This window comes from Misgurnus anguillicaudatus, chromosome 23, assembly GCF_027580225.2.
Source record: "Misgurnus anguillicaudatus chromosome 23, ASM2758022v2, whole genome shotgun sequence".
Lineage (NCBI taxonomy): Eukaryota > Metazoa > Chordata > Actinopteri > Cypriniformes > Cobitidae > Misgurnus > Misgurnus anguillicaudatus.
This window is the reverse complement of record NC_073359.2, coordinates 21,002,277-21,019,442: the sequence shown is the minus strand read 5'-3', so window position 1 is coordinate 21,019,442 and position 17,166 is coordinate 21,002,277. Positions and strand designations below refer to the sequence as shown.

At 37.5% G+C, this 17,166-nt stretch overlaps 2 protein-coding genes across 2 annotated transcripts in view; one reads left to right on the top strand and one right to left on the bottom strand.

Annotated features, from left to right (window-relative positions):
* patj (PATJ crumbs cell polarity complex component) overlaps positions 1 to 562 on the bottom strand; it is a 122,537-nt gene extending 121,975 nt beyond the window's left edge. Inside the window, exon 1 of the mRNA XM_073862180.1 lies at positions 447 to 562. The gene's annotated coding sequence lies outside the window, so the exon portion shown is untranslated. The remainder of the gene's footprint in view (positions 1 to 446) is intronic.
* tm2d1 (TM2 domain containing 1) lies at positions 512 to 15,363 on the top strand. The gene is made up of 7 exons (XM_055218447.2): positions 512 to 645; positions 1,239 to 1,312; positions 2,552 to 2,660; positions 3,695 to 3,786; positions 9,727 to 9,800; positions 13,604 to 13,723; positions 14,959 to 15,363. Exons 1-6 carry the CDS (start codon positions 515 to 517, stop codon positions 13,712 to 13,714), a joined length of 591 nt encoding a protein of 196 aa, XP_055074422.2. The 5' UTR covers positions 512 to 514; the 3' UTR covers positions 13,715 to 13,723; positions 14,959 to 15,363.
* The last annotated feature ends 1,803 nt before the right edge of the window (positions 15,364 to 17,166 follow it).

The window sequence follows — 17,166 nt, the reverse complement described above, 5'->3', positions numbered from 1 at the left end:
TGTGAGCATCAAGTATATAATAGTATACGTTATAAACAATTCAAGAAGCGCAATCTAACAGGTGCATATGTTTTAACGCAGATTCACCATTGGAAATCAGTGCAGTTAAAACTAAAATGACAGTCTAAGCCAAGTAAACAAAATCGTTTATTTCCAAGCATGCTTTTCCCTAACAGACAGTATTGAAATGTTATAATACATGAAACTTAGCAGCAGACAATCTTAGTAAACAAACGAGCCACTGCTTCCCAATACAAAAGCCCATTATGTGTTCCATGCTAGATCTGTTAGCTGGATATAAAGTTGGTTACCAACATAAAACGTTAACGATAAGTCCAACCAACACTTGATTTCAGGTGTAAACCTTTTCTAACAACATCACCCGGCTTTGTTAAGTACGCACGTACAGCAAAACGCGTTAAATAAGATAAAAGTAAGAGACTTACATGCTATCTGTGAAGCGAATAGTGTGCGGTGTCTCTTTAAGATCCGCGTGATCACGTGATTGTCCAACATGGCGTCATACTGGAGGAGTTTGCGATCTCGGTCTGCAACACAAGCGTTTATCATCTTCACTATCTGCCTGTCTGTCATCCAAAGTCTGGTAAACGATGCGGACAACTGTGATAAACTTCGACTGGGACAATATCCTTCATAAAAATTGCATAAATAGATTGGAATCGTTCAATTGTTAGCTTGCTAGCTAGCGCGGTTGCTATGATAGATTTGTTGTTTATGGTATAGTCAGCAATGTTCCGATTATGGATTTACTCATTTATCACACATGTAATTATTTAATATTATTTTAGTAAAAACATTGGTATTTGTGATTTAGATTTGTGATTTATTGACGTATATTGTAGATGTAGGTAGCCAGGTATGTCACACAAACCATAACCCTGGTTTAAAATGTTTTCACTGTTGCATTATTTTTAGTGTGTGTTTTATTATATAAATACAAAGTATTTTGTTTAATACTTATGTTTATATGTTTAACTAGCATGTGACGTATCTGTTGCATATATATTGTCTAGACTAGACTGTAATGTACAGAATATGGACAGCTGTATGTGCAGCTGTAATCAATATGTAGCCTACCAAGTACAGATAAGTGCAAATATAAATATATGTACAGAATATGGGTGAGTGCAAATGTAAGCAAGTCTTATTTCCATTCACCATCACCACTGTTGTTTTAGGCTTTAAATACTGTTTGAATCCACCTTAACAGTGCTCAAGTATCTGTGTAAAGAAGCTAAAATAGATGATGCAACTCAAGAACCAGAAAACTGCAAGGACCGCTTGGCCCTGGGTGTGTTGACTGTGGCTTACTTGCGGCATAGACCTACCATGGGGTCCAAACGTCTGAGACCATTAATGCATCAATTTTGTATTCGCTTTAAAATTTAGATTTTTCAATAAATTTTATTATCATATCTGAGACAGATTTGGTTAGTGCAGAATCTTTTCCTTTATTTTTCATTTCACATCATAACATTTAACATCACATATTTTAAATGGCATTTAGGACCACGCTGAATATATTAACACACAAAAGACATAAGCTATATACATGTGCGTGCTCTTCTATATTTAGTAGGGTCCAAAGATCTAAAATGATGCCATTTAAAATAATATAAAACACTTTACAATAAGGTTGTATTTGTTAACAATTAGTTAATGCATTAGCTAACATGAACTATGATTGAACAATACTTCTACAGCATTTATTCATATTTGTTCATTTTTAGCATTTACTAATATATTATTAAATCAAGCACCAACTTTTTAGGATTTTGGCTTGTTTACCGTATCCCCCAGAGATAGATAAGTCCATCCATGCATACCTTTTTCATCTCGGTTTGTGCTGTGACTCTGTCTGATGCACCCGCCGCTGGCCTAGCTTGGCACGGGGACTGGAGGTAGGTGGCTCCAGCTGGCATAATGCTCTCAGAAAGTGACAAAATAATGCCTTTAATGGATAAAAGATAGCTGTGTCTCATATGACCTTGTTATTTGTTCACGCTGTGACTATACACAACATATAAATAGGAAAATGTTGGCGATATTTTGTCGCTTATTGGGAGCGGTTTGCTGGCTGGAGCCGTTTATTTCGGGTCTTTGTGCTGAGCTGTGCTGGCGGTGGGTGCGTCAGAGTTGCGGGACGCACAGAGATTGATGGGGTATGTGTGGACTTGTCTGGCTCTGGGGGATGCGGTGAGTGAGCTAGAGTCCTAAAAAGTTGGTGTGTTCCTTTAATGCACCATGAACTAACATGAATTACGATTCTGCACTAACCAAGTGTATTATTACCTGTGGATCTGTTCGGTAGATATTGCCCATCTTTGATATTAAACACAAACACTCCTTTGACATTAGAGGAAAGTAATTTGATGAAATCAGATGCTTTTTCTTTGATTAAATGTTAGAATCTTTCCTTTTTTTGCAAAATGTTGTACATAGTCACTGGACTAAGCCTGATATCAGACACGTGTCAAGAGATGACTGGGATCTATTAAACCTGTGGTCTAAATTCATCATTTAATTTCAGTGGAATGTTTACCTGCTCCAAACATCACCTGTCGTCTGTCAAATGGAACAGCGTTTAAATTCAGCGGCGAAGAGGTCGGATTCAACAAAAGCATCCCGTGTCGAAATGTGTACGTTGATGTTCACTGTCTTAAAGGGATAGTTCACCCAAAAATGAAAATTATGTCGTCATTTACTCGCTCTTATGTTGTTACAAACCTGTAAAAATTAATTTGTTCTGATGAACACAAAGGAAGATATTTTGAGAAATGTAACCAAACTGTTCGTGGACCCCATTCACTTCCATAGTATTCTTTTTTCCTACTACGAAAGTGAATGAGTCCACGAACGTTTGTAACATTTCTCAAAATATCTTCCTTTGTGTTCATCAGAACAAAGAAAGTAAATGATGACAGAATTTTAATTTTTGGGTGAACTATCCCTTTAACATGACGTTTCATTAAAGGGATAGTTCACCCAAAAATGAGAATTACCCCATGATTTACTCAACCTCAAGCTGTCCTAAGTGTATATGAATTTTTTTTCAGTCGAACACAATCAGAGTTGCATTAGAAAATGTCCTAATAATGGTTTTAATGGTGCTTCTGATTCAATGGCCAAAAAGTCAATATCATCTTGTCTAATATTGAAATCCTCCGACATTTTAAAAAAAATCCCTGTTTTAGATTTCTGTTTCCTGACTGGCATTTTGTTTTGCTCTTTGCACTTCCTTATTCGTCAATATGTCTGGTACACTATGTCCTACATCATACACTGGAAAAACACTTCCGTGAGCGTGCATCAGTCTTTACTGGAAGCTAGTTATTTTTAGTTTATATAAAGGCCTTTATTAGCCCTCTGAAGCCGTGTGGATTACTTCTGTGAAGGATGGATGGACTTTTTTTTGGGCTTTAAATCACAAGCACCATTTACCACCATTATAAAGCTTGAAACAGCCAGCACATTTTCTAATATAACTCCGATTGTGTTCGTCTAGAAAAATAATCATATTCATCAAGAATGTCTTGAGGGTGAGTAAATCATGGGCTCTTTTTTATAATTTTGGGGTGAACTATCCCTTTAAGTATGGTTAGCATGCATTTATAAATTTACTATATTTAATAGATTAACATCTTATTTGGGTGATGTATTTTTCTTGTGTTAGGAGTGGTTACTCGTACAAAGTAGCTGTAGCTTTGTCGCTGTTCCTGGGATGGATTGGAGCGGACCGGTTCTATTTGGGATACCCAGCTCTGGGTAAGTACTTACATCTTTAGATTTAAAAAATGTTCATGCAAGCACATCCGTATGAGTATTTACAGGAAATATGTGACCCTGTCTGTGAAATCCAGGCCAAAATCTCATAATCTAATGATGATATTTGGAGCATTAAAGTTTAATTTCAGCCGTTGACCTAATATTGACCTTACTCAGTCAATATTATTTAAAGAATGCTATTAGCATGATTTTATGTAGAAGACAATGACTTTAGCTAGGTTTTCACAGGCAGTATCACATATTGTCAGGGTGGTAACTGTAGTTTCAACATTTTATTTAAATTTAAATACAAAGTACAGTTATGTACTAGAGCATTTGCCTATTTTAGCATGTGGTTTATGTTTTTTTTCTTCACTTTTATGTACACAGACTGTAAGACAAAAATGATGGAGTGTAAAGCGGGTTAATGTCTAGGGAATATTGCAAGGGATTCAAATTAGCACCGTGGTACCGCAAGGCCATGGCTTTGACATTTGCAATGCTGCTCTGTTTTCAGCTGCGTGCCATATCCTGAACTCACCTCTGCTTCCGCGCTTTGACATCTAAGTTAATAGATGGAGTTCTGGCATCCATTTACCTGTCAATAACTCATAAAGAGATCTCATTGTAGCGCTGCGCTGTAACACAAGGGACTTAAGAAATGTCAGTCCTGGATGTTCTGCTGTTGACATCATCTCGATCCTCCTCTTCAAGGACGCACCTTTTAGCCAGATGTTCTCTGAAGAGGGAACCGTGTTGTTTTTCTTGCGATAATCTGCACTTGTGAGCTTGCTTCATCTCTTTCTGTAGTAAAGTGAGATTTAGACAAATTTGCTGGCATTCAGACAGTAAGAAAAGTACATTTGTATTTTAACAGAACTGAAATACATTCTATAGACAGTGGCCAATATTAGTGCAGATTAGTAGCCAATCAGTATGTTTTATATTTGTGACCCTGGACCACAAAACCAGCCAATAAGGGTTAATTTATACCTCATTTGAAAGCTGAATAAATAATTTGACAGAGATACAACTAGTTAAAAATCTTGAATCTGAGGGTGCAAAAATTTAAAATATTGAGAAAATCACCTTTAAAGTTGTCAAAATGAAGTTCTTATTAACACACATCACTAATGATAAATACATTTTTGAGAGATTTATGCTAGGAAATTTGACCAAAGAGTTCTGATATTTTTTCTATTTAAAACTTGACTCTTCTGTAGTTACATCGTGTACTAAAACAGACGGAAAATTAAAAGTTGGGATTTTCTAAGCTCATATGGTTAGGAACTATACTCTCATTCTGGCGTAATAATCAAGCTGCCCTAGCATGGCTGCAGCAGGCATAATGATATTACGCAGCACCCGAAAATAGTCCCTTTGGTAACTTTTAATAGCAGGGGACTATTTTCGGGCAATGCATAATATTATTCATAAAATATCGAAACTCTTTGGTCATTTTTGAGTGCAATGCTAATGGTCTAATTGGATTCAATGGATTATGCTAAGCTATGCTAAAAGTGGGACCGCCAGACCCGGAGATCGGCTGAATGGATTCCTAAATGGTAAAAATCAAGTGTTTAACACTAAGGGAGCTGGAAAATAAGCCTGTGAATAAGTGGAGTGTCCCGTTAACTCAAGAGTTTGCATACTTTTTTCACAAGCATTATAAGGCAGATCAGAAGACATGAAATATCTGATTTTTTGTGTTGTTATTTTTAGACACATTGTTTGTCAATAACCTTGACTTGACTTAGCTCAAATTTTATGACACATTTATTCAGAAAACTATCAAATTCCAAAAGGTTCACATACTTTTTCTTGGCACTGTATCTTTAATTTTTATTAGCTTCATGCAACAAATATGCCTATTGTTTAATTGATTACTATTTAAAGGATTTTTACATAGTGGTTATGTCTGGTTTATTGTCACAAATAAAATGTATTTAAATTAATGCTGTAAAAAGATTAATCGCATAAAAAAAGAAAAGATTGTGTTTGCAAAAAATATTTATGTGTATTGTGTGTAATTATTATGTATATAAAATACACACATACATGTATACATTTGAGAAAATGTTTATGTATATATTTTTATAAAATAAAATATATATATTATATATAATATAAAAACATCAAAATTGAAATAAGTAACATGTAAATGTTTCTTAAATACATAAATGCACATATATATATTAGGGCTGGGGAAAAAATTGATTTTTCAATTAATGGCGGTTTTAGGTGCTTCATCAACGTTGATGCCACCTTCACATAAAAAGTAAGAGGTATGAAAGCATTTTAGATTTTGCATGCAAGACGACGACGATAGTGTTGTGGCTTTTAATTTCTTTTTATTAATAACCCACTTGTAAACTTATGTTCACAGTTTTTTTTTTTTTATTTATATAGTATTTGTATTAAATCTATATTCATTGAGTTGAATCGAGAATCGAGTATAAAAACGGACCTGAGAACCAGAATCGAAAGTTTGAATCGAGAATCGAAATCGAAGCGATTTGATAGCTTGTGAATCGAAATTGAATCGATCTGGAACAATTGAATCGATACCCAGCCCTTATATGTATGTATGTATGTATGTATGTATGTATGTATGTATGTATGTATGTATGTATGTATGTATGTATGTATGTATGTATGTATGTATGTATGTATGTATGTATGTATGTATATATATATATATGATTAATCGCGATAAATATTATATATTTAATGTGATTAATCGCGATTAATCTTTTGACAGCTCTAATTTAAATACAAAAACTCTTTTGTTAATAATGTCAAAAATACTAAACTACACTCCTGAGATCCAGATACATTACAGTAACAACATTTTTGTTTATTTCCCCTTCAATTTTGCGACAATGCAAAAAGATTATTTCCCTAAAAGTATGCTTTACTTTATATTATGCTTAGTCTTTATTAGGGCTGTGCAAAAATATCGATACAGCTAACTATTGTGATACATTTTCCCACGATATTTCAATCTCTACTATCGGTATTTTAAAAAAACCATCAAATCCCTCTGTGTACGTCAAAAGACCTCCTCCGCCGCTGCTGTAGTTGTCGCTGTCCAGTTGTCTGTCATATACGGGCAGTTAGCGGGAGTGAGAAAATGGCAGAAAATTTAAAAACATCCACAGCTTTCAAAGCTGACGTGTGGAAGCATGTTGGCTTAAAAAAGTAAAAAAAAAATAGCTCTACCTTTTTTACATTTTTGATAAAAAAAGGAAAAAGTATTGCAATGTATTGTATCATATAATGATACATTGTGAGGCCCTTGCCAATACCCAGCCCTAGTCTTTAAGCAACTACTTTTTTTCTTTTAAATGATAAGATTTAGTGAGATTTACAATCACAGACATTGACTTTAAGCCACAAAACTTTAAAGCATCGTGACTAAACTCTTTCTCTTAAAGCACATAAATAACCATTCCCAACAGACCCTGAGACAAACCCCAGCACACACAGACTTAATGAATCGCATTCACAATGCTTTTAAGAAAATCTTGCATATGAAGTAAGCAGTATCCACCTTCAAAGGCTTAAAGATCCCGCACCACACGTTTAAGAACGTGTGAAGCACCTTGCTTTATTCCTAACAGCCCTTTTAACAAAACAAGTCTCTGTGTGACAACTAATTAACAAAAACACTTCTCCTTTACCTCCTTTCTACGGGTGCGCATCTGTCCCGTGGCGCTCTAAACAGTACAGTTATTATCATCCTATGCAGATGAGCCCAGGCCACACATCTAAAACCCAAGGTTACGTCGGATACAGCAGGAAGCTTCATCTCTACATGTTTTAAGGACTTCCTAATCAATTAAGCACCTGCGTTAGGACAAAAGGGCCCGGGTGTTTGAAGGTCCCCCTTGTTTTTGGGTTCTTTGTGCGAGGAGTTTGTCTGAAAGGCAGTCTCATGCCGCGCTGGAGTCAGTTGTATAGACCGGTTCATTGTGTCACACCTGGCCTGGGCTGACCTCAGAACTGCTGGGCCATTACGCTATGAAAGAAAGGCCTGGACTTGTTGAGAAGACATTCTGCAGGTGGCTTTTTTGATATCAACACGCATAAACCCTTCAGTGACCAATTATGAGTAATATTAGGGACGATTAGCAGCAATTATGCTTGAATCACAAGATGGTAGGGGGTTTAATAGACCACAGATCTCACAGGGACCCTGATGTTGTGTCTTAGTTTATTTTTGTCATTTGTATGGCCACAGGTTAATGAATAGGCTAGAATAATAATTTTCCTTGTCGTCTGTTAAAATCTTATACGCGACACAAGCCTCTAATTTTGGGTCAAGTGTTTAGGTCGTTTGGGTAAAGTCTATAATATAGCCATGCAATCATATACGTGCTCTCAAAGGGTGTGGTGTGTATTTTGAATGTATCCCAATTTATTGTGCAAGCTGTTTGTAGTGTAAACAAAACATGGCTCTGTTTAAAGGTGTCGTAGAATATAAAACCGTATTTATCTAGGCATAGATGAATAATAAGAGTTCTGTACATAATGACACATCGTGAGCCTTAAACATGATTGTTTTCATGCATAAGACCGCTGGAAACAGGCCAATCTCAACATAACACCGACTGTGACGTTACAATCGAGATGTACGCCCCAACATTAAATTACACATTAAATTTGTGCATAAAACAAGCAAAAAAATCTGCCAATGGGGTAAGCAAAAAAATCTTGAACATTTTTCTTAAACACTAAATTCAAGAAACATTTGCTTACCCCATTGGCAGATTTTTTTGGTTGTTTTATGCACTTAAATTTGATATTTTTGGTCCAAAAACTAGACATATTTTCTTGGGTCGTTTTGCTCATCAAGAAAAATCTTAATTTAAGAATTTTTAGATATTTTTACTGAAAACAAGACAAAAATACTAAGAATTTTTTCTTGAAAATCATTTTTTGCAGTGTAGTTAATGCTATATGCTAGCGTTATTGATGAAATTCTACTATTGACGTTACAGTTAAATTTTGCAGGTCCATACTGAAAAAACAAAAACGTACCATTTAGAAACGTCTATTAACAATCTCCAAACAATATATTATTCCTCAAATTCTGTTTTAAATTCGTCTGATACAGGCCCAAACATATAAGGTCTGTTTACACACACACACAGAGCTACTGAAGGAGCTGCTTTCTAAAACAGCCAATCAGAGCAGAGCTCAACATTATTATTTATGACCCTTTCAAATAAGGTAATAGATAATTTTTGTACTTAATAAAGCCGCATACCTATGTAGATATCAGAGAACAATTTAACATTATTTAAATGCATTCTTTAGCACTTTTCAGTATCCATCTGTTTGTCCAGACAATGGTAGACGTCGTAAAATTTAAAGGGGACAGAGAATGAAAAACCATTTTTACCTGGTCTTTGTTGAATAATGGTAGTCTACCCACATTCACAAACATACAAAAAGTGCTAAACATGCTAAACATCTCAGTCTCATAGAAATTCCTCTTTTAGAAATGTCAGCCAGAAATCAGCCCAAAAACTGATGCTTATGACATCACAGGCATCTAACTCCCCCTTCACTTTAAAATAATTGGCTACATTTTTTGAGTGGCAGCAAAGTCAGCCAATCAGTAATGAGATTGCAAGTTAAGCCAGTAGGGGGAGCCAAATAGGTGCAAAACCACTTGTTTAAAATCCCCCACCCTAATAGAGCTATCTGATAGAGGTTTTTAGGAAGCTTCTAAGACATTGACCCAAACAAAAATTTTTTGTCTACATGTCACATCACAATACAAGGATAAATACCCCGTTCAATCATTCTATGTCACCTTTAAATACCCTAGCCGTCTAAATGCTTCTCTTCCGGATCGTATGTAGAGGCGGAGACTGCGGTTTGGATTGTTTTCTTAATTGATATTTTACTTTCTTTTGTTTTTTTTCTCAGGTTTGTTGAAGTTCTGCACTGTGGGATTCTGTGGAATCGGAAGCTTAGTGGATTTCATGTTGATATCTATGCAGGTAAGAGATACTTGATGGGTATCAAGACAGATCTTATTGGTGACCAAATCATTTTGATTGGCTGTGTTTTCCCTTTTAAACCAAATTAATGGTTTAATTATAGTGGCCATGTCAGAATTTTCATTTTTGGGTATAAATTGATAAAAAGATCAATTGTGACCCTGGACTCTTTTCTAAATTGTGATTTATATATAACCTGAAATCTGAATAAATAAGTTTCCATTGATGTATGGTCTGTTAGGATAGAACAATATTTGAGATACAACTATTTGAAAATCTGGAACGTAAGAAAAGCGCCTTTAAAGTTATCCACATGAAGTCCTTAATGGATTAGTCCATTTTCTTTAAAAAAAAATCCAGATAATTTACTCACCACCATATCATCCAAAATGTTGATATCTTTATTTGTTCAGTTGAGAAGAAGATATGTATTTTGAGGAAAACATTCCAGGATTTTTCTCATTTTAATGGACTTTAATGGACCCCAACACTTAACAGTTTTAATGCAGTTTGAAATTCCAGTTTCAAAGGACTCTAAACGATTTCAAATGAGGCATAAGTGTCTTATCTAGCAAAACAATTGTCATTTTTGGCAAGAAAAATGAAAAATATGCACTTTTAAACCACAACTTCTTGTCTTCCGCCGGTCCTGTGACGCGCCAGCGGAACCTCACGTAATACGTCGTCACGTCAAGAGGTCACGGATGACATATGCGAAACTACACCCCAGTGTTTACAAGTGTGGAGAAAGAGGACCGTTCCGACGTTGTTGTATGTCGAATGATACTAATTAATGTCTTTGTGTCAGTTTATTGTTTAAAATGATCCACAAATGTGAGCTTTCCACGTCATTACGCAATTGCGTGGGGTCGCGCTGGCTCGTCACAGGACCAGAGGAAGACGAGAAGCTTAAAAGTGCATATTTTTTATTTTTCTTGCCAAAAATGACAATCGTTTCGCTAGATAAGACCCGTATGCCTCGTTTGGGATCGTTTAAAGTCCTTTGAAACTGGAATTTCAAACTGCATTAAAACTGTTAAGTGTTAGGGTCCATTAAAGTCCATTAAAATGAGAAAAATCCTGGAATGTTTTCCTCAAAAAACATAATTTCTTCTCGACTGAACAACGAAAGACATCAACATTTTGGATGACATGATGGTAAGTAAATTATCTGGATTTCTTTAAGAAAATGGACTAATCCTTTAACAACACGTATTACTAATGATAAATACTTCTTAAATACTTATATCATGGGGCATGATCTTTACTTAATATCCTAATGATTTTGGCATTTAAAAATGTATAATTTTTATCCATACAATGCATTGGTGGCTATTGCCACAAATATACCCATGCTACTTATAGATTAGTTTTGAGGTTTGCAACAAAACCATGGTTAAACTATGGTTATAATGGTGAGATACTATGGTTTTAATACAAATAAAACCAAAACATAATGGTCTGACCACTATAACCACAAAAAAGCCACATTGGGCCGAGCTGGGTGAGTGTCACGAAACTTGGCATCAGTACTAACGTTGATATTGAAATCCGGGCTAAAGTCTCATAATCTAATTTTGAGATTAGGAGCATCAAAGTTTCATTCAATCATTGATTTCACATTGATTTGACATGACCTTACTCAGTCAATATTAAATATATCAAGGTTATATTTTCACACAATGTTCTTGACATCGTGTAAAATAATTTTATGTAGAAAACAGTACATCTTTAACTACTTTGTATAAAAGCGTTTCCTAAATGACTACTTGCTTACAGCGTCTTTATACCCAGAATCCCCTCGATGAGCTGCAGACAGAGGATCTCAGTACTGACTCCTGTATCAATGCTTGCGTTTGTATTCAGTGACACCTGTGTCTCTCCTCCAGCGGCTTCAGCGCAGTGAAAGGAGCTAATGAGAGCGCGGTTTGTTTGCGCCTCCCGCTCCTCCACCGCTTTCCTCTTCCCCCAGGCCGCACGCTCCCACAGGACTCCCCTAACCCCCATTAAAGGCCTCCTACACCTGACAACTGAATAAAGCAAGTCCATTTGTCATCTTGTTAGGGAAAATCTCACCCGCTCCTTTCTCATTAGGCCGCACGGCCCTGAATGAAGCTTTATGTCAAAGACGTTCACTCTCTGGCGGCACTTCCACCCACCGGCGATGACGGATATTTATGGAACGTTGAAAGATGGCTTCAGGAATCATTCTTATACATCCATGGGTTGCTGGTTAAACAAATATGTGACCCAGTCTGTGCAAACTCTGTTTTTATTACATAAAATCATCCAATACAAAGTAAGGTCATGCCAAAGATTACAATCAATGAAAAAAATAAAACTCTAATGCTCCTAATCAGGGTAACATATTTTTAGTAATACTACTGGTTTAGTCGTCTGCATCACACTGCCAAAAACAATGCAAGTTTGTCGTTTGACAATCCCATACTTCTACCTGTTTATCATCCCTCCCTCAGTTGTTTTCCGTTCCTCGCTTTCCCAGCCGTCATGGATAAATAAAGCCAGCTTTTATGTTTAAAATGGCCATGGCGGCTTTGATTAACAGGGCCACTGCAGTGTTTATTGTTCTCCTAATGTCTTATTGAAGGCCCTGAGAGAGCAATGCTTTTAAGGAGCGCCTTTGGCAGCCGAAGCCGTCACGCGCTTACATTCTCAATTAGCCGTCGACCCTTTTCGTTTTCAAATTCTGACACTTTTGATAAAGAGTATCCCCTTCCCCCGGGACCCCATTTGCACACGCCGCTCCTCGCTAAAACCTCATATTTTATATAAAACTACCTTCGCTAAGAGCCAAGTCGTCTGGGAAATGCATCTTTGAGAAGTATATACATAAACACCTGGGACGTATTCGTGTTATTTATATCCATCAATAGTCCACCCTCCTAGTCGCCGGGCTTTTGAAAGTAATGACGCAAGATTAACAGCGTCACACAAGTTTGCGAAAAGTGTACGAAGTTGATAGATCAAGCGTTAATGCTGTGACAAGATGCAAAAATTGTCCCTATGTTGCAGTACCCTTTCAAAAAGTATCCCTTTGCACCTAAAGAGTTCACATTAGCACCTTAGAGGAATATATTGGTACCAAAGAGTGCATATTAGGACCTTTTTAAAAGGCTACTGCACCAGTGACACCTTGGACCATTTTTTGACAGTGTAGAAACCCTGGTCGAACTCCAATCGACCAATACCACTGCAAGAGTAAATGGCTTGCATTGGGCCACTGCCAGATTATGGCTATCCTCGATACGGTAAAGCACAGAAATGTTGCGTCTGTGTTCGGCGGTTGTCTTTCTCCCTCCACCAGATGTGTGTTCTCATTATCATCTCGTCCCAAAGCGGAGCCGAATCGAGCCTGCGGGACCAGGTGTTGGGAGCGCACGCCTGCAGGAAGCCATTATGGCGTCTTGGTGCGTCAGTCCAAGCATGTTGCCGGTATAAGAGCTGATCTCAGAACTGGCAGTGGCCCAGCTCGGGCTCTGAGCTCATTGTTGAAGCTCTGATCTGAGGATTGTCCTTTGGGACACTCCTCCTCACCAGAACTCTGATAGCAACCTCAATTACAGCACTGCCTGGGGTTAAACTTAAATTGCTTCCAATTCGGCATTACTGTCTTATAATTCAATTGTACGAGCGTGAGCCATCTGAGGGGAACTATAGATCCGACCGGCCCACCTGGTATTCATCTTCGTGTAATGTAAAATCATGTAATTGTCTCCTGAAGGATTACGTTGTTATGTGGGTCTTTGTGACATGTGAGAATCGTTTTCTTCGTTGTGTTTTAGATTGTGGGTCCATCGGATGGGTCGGATTACATCGTGGATTACTACGGCGCACGCCTCACTCGCCTTTCCATAACGAATGAGACCTACAGAAGAACGCAGCTTTCTCCGTGAAGGCACCAGGTGAGGATCTTTCTATAAAGTAAATCGTTAACAATCAAATTCAACCAATCAGAAACTAGGAAAGCCCTGCGTTTATAAGCCAGTTCTGAGTTCACATGATTCACGTTTCTTAGGACTAATAAGTGACTACTTTTCAAAAGTACAACTTCCTAATACGCAAGGTCAAGTTAAAGGCCGATCTTAAGTGACCTCCTGGGGCATCAAAGCAAACCGGAGGACCAAGGACACAAACCCCCTCTCGACTGACCCCTCGCTCCCCAGAACAGGGAGTCCGATTAAATGTCAGGCGTGCAGAGAGGACATCAGGGAAACGGTCAGGGTTGTGAGATTGCACTTATTACAGCTGGCACCAGGTCTGCATCTGTTGAATTCTTCATCCCGGAGACTTTCACTCAATCACTGCTCCAGACATTCTTCCTACCCTAAAGAAAATAGCGTCTGAAAGGTTCCCTATATCTGTGTCTGTCCACTATCAGTTTCTGTTCTGGTTAATGTAAGCTTTCGCTATGGTAATGATGGTGACGGGGTGTTCACATCTGGCGCTCTCATATGTTTACATTGCTCCACCATTAGCCCCTGAAGGGGCGAATTGAGATCTGCATGATCTCTGTCTTTATCCGTCACTTGGTTTCCATATGTTCCTTCATCTTGTTGTCCCTCTGTCTCCAAACCCCTTTGTCTCTGTCCTTATGTCTTTGCTTTAACAAGCTTATCTTCATCTGTCTTAGTTGGTTATCAGGTCACTTCCCCAGAATTGAGTAGACCACCTAAGCCAGGGATAGGCTAAGTCATGTCCGATGTCCTGCAGAGTTCAGCTCTAGCAGTAATCAAGCACATCTGAACAAGCAAATCAAGGTCTAAAGAGTCATCTGAAAACTACAAGTAGACAAGATTTTATCAGGGTTGGAGCATCAGCACTCCAGGACCGACTTTGCCTACCCCTGACGTAGGCTAAACCTAAATAATCCACACCTAGAGCTATATCAAGAAGACAAAATCTAAGGCATATAATGAAGACAACATCTTCTTTAGCTTATGCACATGTTTACATCAGCTCTGGATCGAATCCAGAAATCCAACGGATGCTCTTACCCGTAAAGGGAAAATGGGCACCGATCCATTTTTGACAATGGAAACATCTCCTGCCACATGTGTCTCCTCTGGTGTGGGACGAGACAGCTTGTGTTATTCTGGACTTGCTCCCAAACCTAACTCTTCCCATTCTGCCGTTTCAGGTGGATCCAAGTGAGACAACACAACAAATCTACAGGATCGTGTTATGTAAATCCCCATCTCGTCTTTGGATTTGCCATCACAGTTTCCAAACATGAAGATCACAGAATGCGCCCTGGGAAACATTAAAAAATTGGGCTCATGTATGTGCTGAGCTAGCATGACTCCCACAGATCTCGGTTCTGCTCATCGGCCCAGTTGTGTTTTTTGTTCCACCGGGCCGCAAATCTCAGCACTTCCTGTATCTGTCCGTCCATCTGTCCATCGATCATAAATCACTTCCCTTGAGTCACAGCTCTGGAATGTTATCTGCGTTTTTATTGCTTTTCATTTCTGTTCTGCACTTTCTGTTGTTTGATAGTTTCTTGATGTTATTTAAAGGTGTAAATAAAATTTTAATAACAACATTTGGACTGATATGTGTTTCTCTGCTTTGTTAGGTCAATGTTGGGAGTGCAACTAAAATGATGCATTTGATTAATTACATTTTTAGTAGCATGATAGTATTAAGTTTTTCTAGGTTTATGTAATATTTGATAGCGGATTTATGCATTTGGTAGACGATTTTAATGAAGTTGCATACATTTTAATAAGTTTGTGTGGGAATCGAACCCACAACCATTGTGCTGCCAACTGAGCCACAGAAACACTATTTCACTTTCAAAATGTAAATTTTTAGATCGTATGTTTATTGTAAACTAGTGCTGGGCAAAGATTAATTGCGATTAATCGCATACATAATAAAAGTTATTTTTTTTGCATAATATATGAATGTGTGCTGTGTGTAATTATTATGTATATTTAACCACACACACATACATGTATCCATTTAAATATATATTTATATATCCATTTTTTGTTATAGAGTATATATTAAAATATAAATAAATATATATTCACATGCAAATGTTTCTTAAATACATACATGAATGTGTTTGTATTTATATTAACATAATTATTACACACAATGACAGCACCCACTCATGTATTATGCCAAAAATCACTTTTATTTTGTATGCGATTAATCGCGATTAATCTTTGCCCAGCACTCGATCATCTTCGATACAAAAAATATCGTTAGGCAAATGTCTACAGACTTTTAGAGAGGCACAAGTGGACCGCACTTTTGTGGACAAAGAGTTTAACAAGTTATCTAGTTGCCTTAAATATTTTAGAGTTAATTCAACTTTAAAATATAAGTTGACAACAATTTTTACTTAACTAATATTTTTAAGTTAAATAACTTCAGGTAACTTACTTAAGTTGGACCAACAAATCTATTTTACAGTGAGGTGTCTTGTAAAACCCCTTCTTGTGAACTGTCGGACTAATGTCAAGTGCCCTTCAATTTCACTTAAAAGGGTCTGCTTCAGTCCCTCATATCACCATTAATACCATCCAGCCACTCCATCAAAGAAGTGATTTCGGTGCTGTCTGGACTACGCATACGTGTGTGCGAGCCAATAAGTTTCTGTACAAACCACAGTGTCCTTGCCGCAACACGTACGTCTCTGCTTGGATACGTAAAACTAGATTTAGCTCGCTCCCCAGCGTATGCGATGATAGGTGACCAGCACTGCCTTGGGAGTTTCTCGCTCCGCTTGGTCTCCTGAGCCTGTATTTAGGCATCTCTATAAATCTCAATGAGACAATAGTTTGGACAGCGGTGGTTGGCTCAGGTTTAGATTGCGCTGGATGATTCTAATCAAGTACTATATTTACATTTATGCGTCTGGCAGATGCTTTTATTCAAAGCAACTGACGGTGCATTCAAGCTTTACATTTTTACAAATTGAGCTGCAGGAACACTATGCAACCCAAGTACTATTACTTTAAGTATGCGTTCGTATATTAGATGATGCTGCTGGTCACCATCCAAATGTCATAAATATTATTTTGTCTCGTGATTAATATGAATCTTTATACCACACAAAATTTAGCTGCTTAAACTTTTAAGAATAAGGATGCAATGTTTTCCTAACCTGCTTTTTCTCCCCATATTTTCACTTTTGAGGGCTCTGCCCGTTCCTCAGCATTGCAGGGCTTATCAATACACCAGCCATATAAGAGCCAGAGATTTATAGCACACTTCCCACAAGAGAGAGCAGCAGTTCTGGGACTACACCCACCCTCGATGTGGAGCAGGCCATTCCTCATCCAGACCTGATGTTTTATAGGTGCAGCCTCCATCTCTATCTCTCTCACACCCT

What these genes read in the sequence shown, in the direction of transcription:
- tm2d1 (XM_055218447.2), top strand. Translation starts at nt 515, where the DNA reads ATGGCGTCATACTGGAGGAGTTTGCGATCTCGGTCTGCAACACAAGCG. An exon ending in GATAAACTTCGACTGGGACA is followed by an intron (nt 646 to 1,238) that starts ATATCCTTCATA and finishes AACAGTGCTCAA; the next exon opens with GTATCTGTGTAAAGAAGCTA. An exon ending in CAAGGACCGCTTGGCCCTGG is followed by an intron (nt 1,313 to 2,551) that starts GTGTGTTGACTG and finishes ATTTAATTTCAG; the next exon opens with TGGAATGTTTACCTGCTCCA.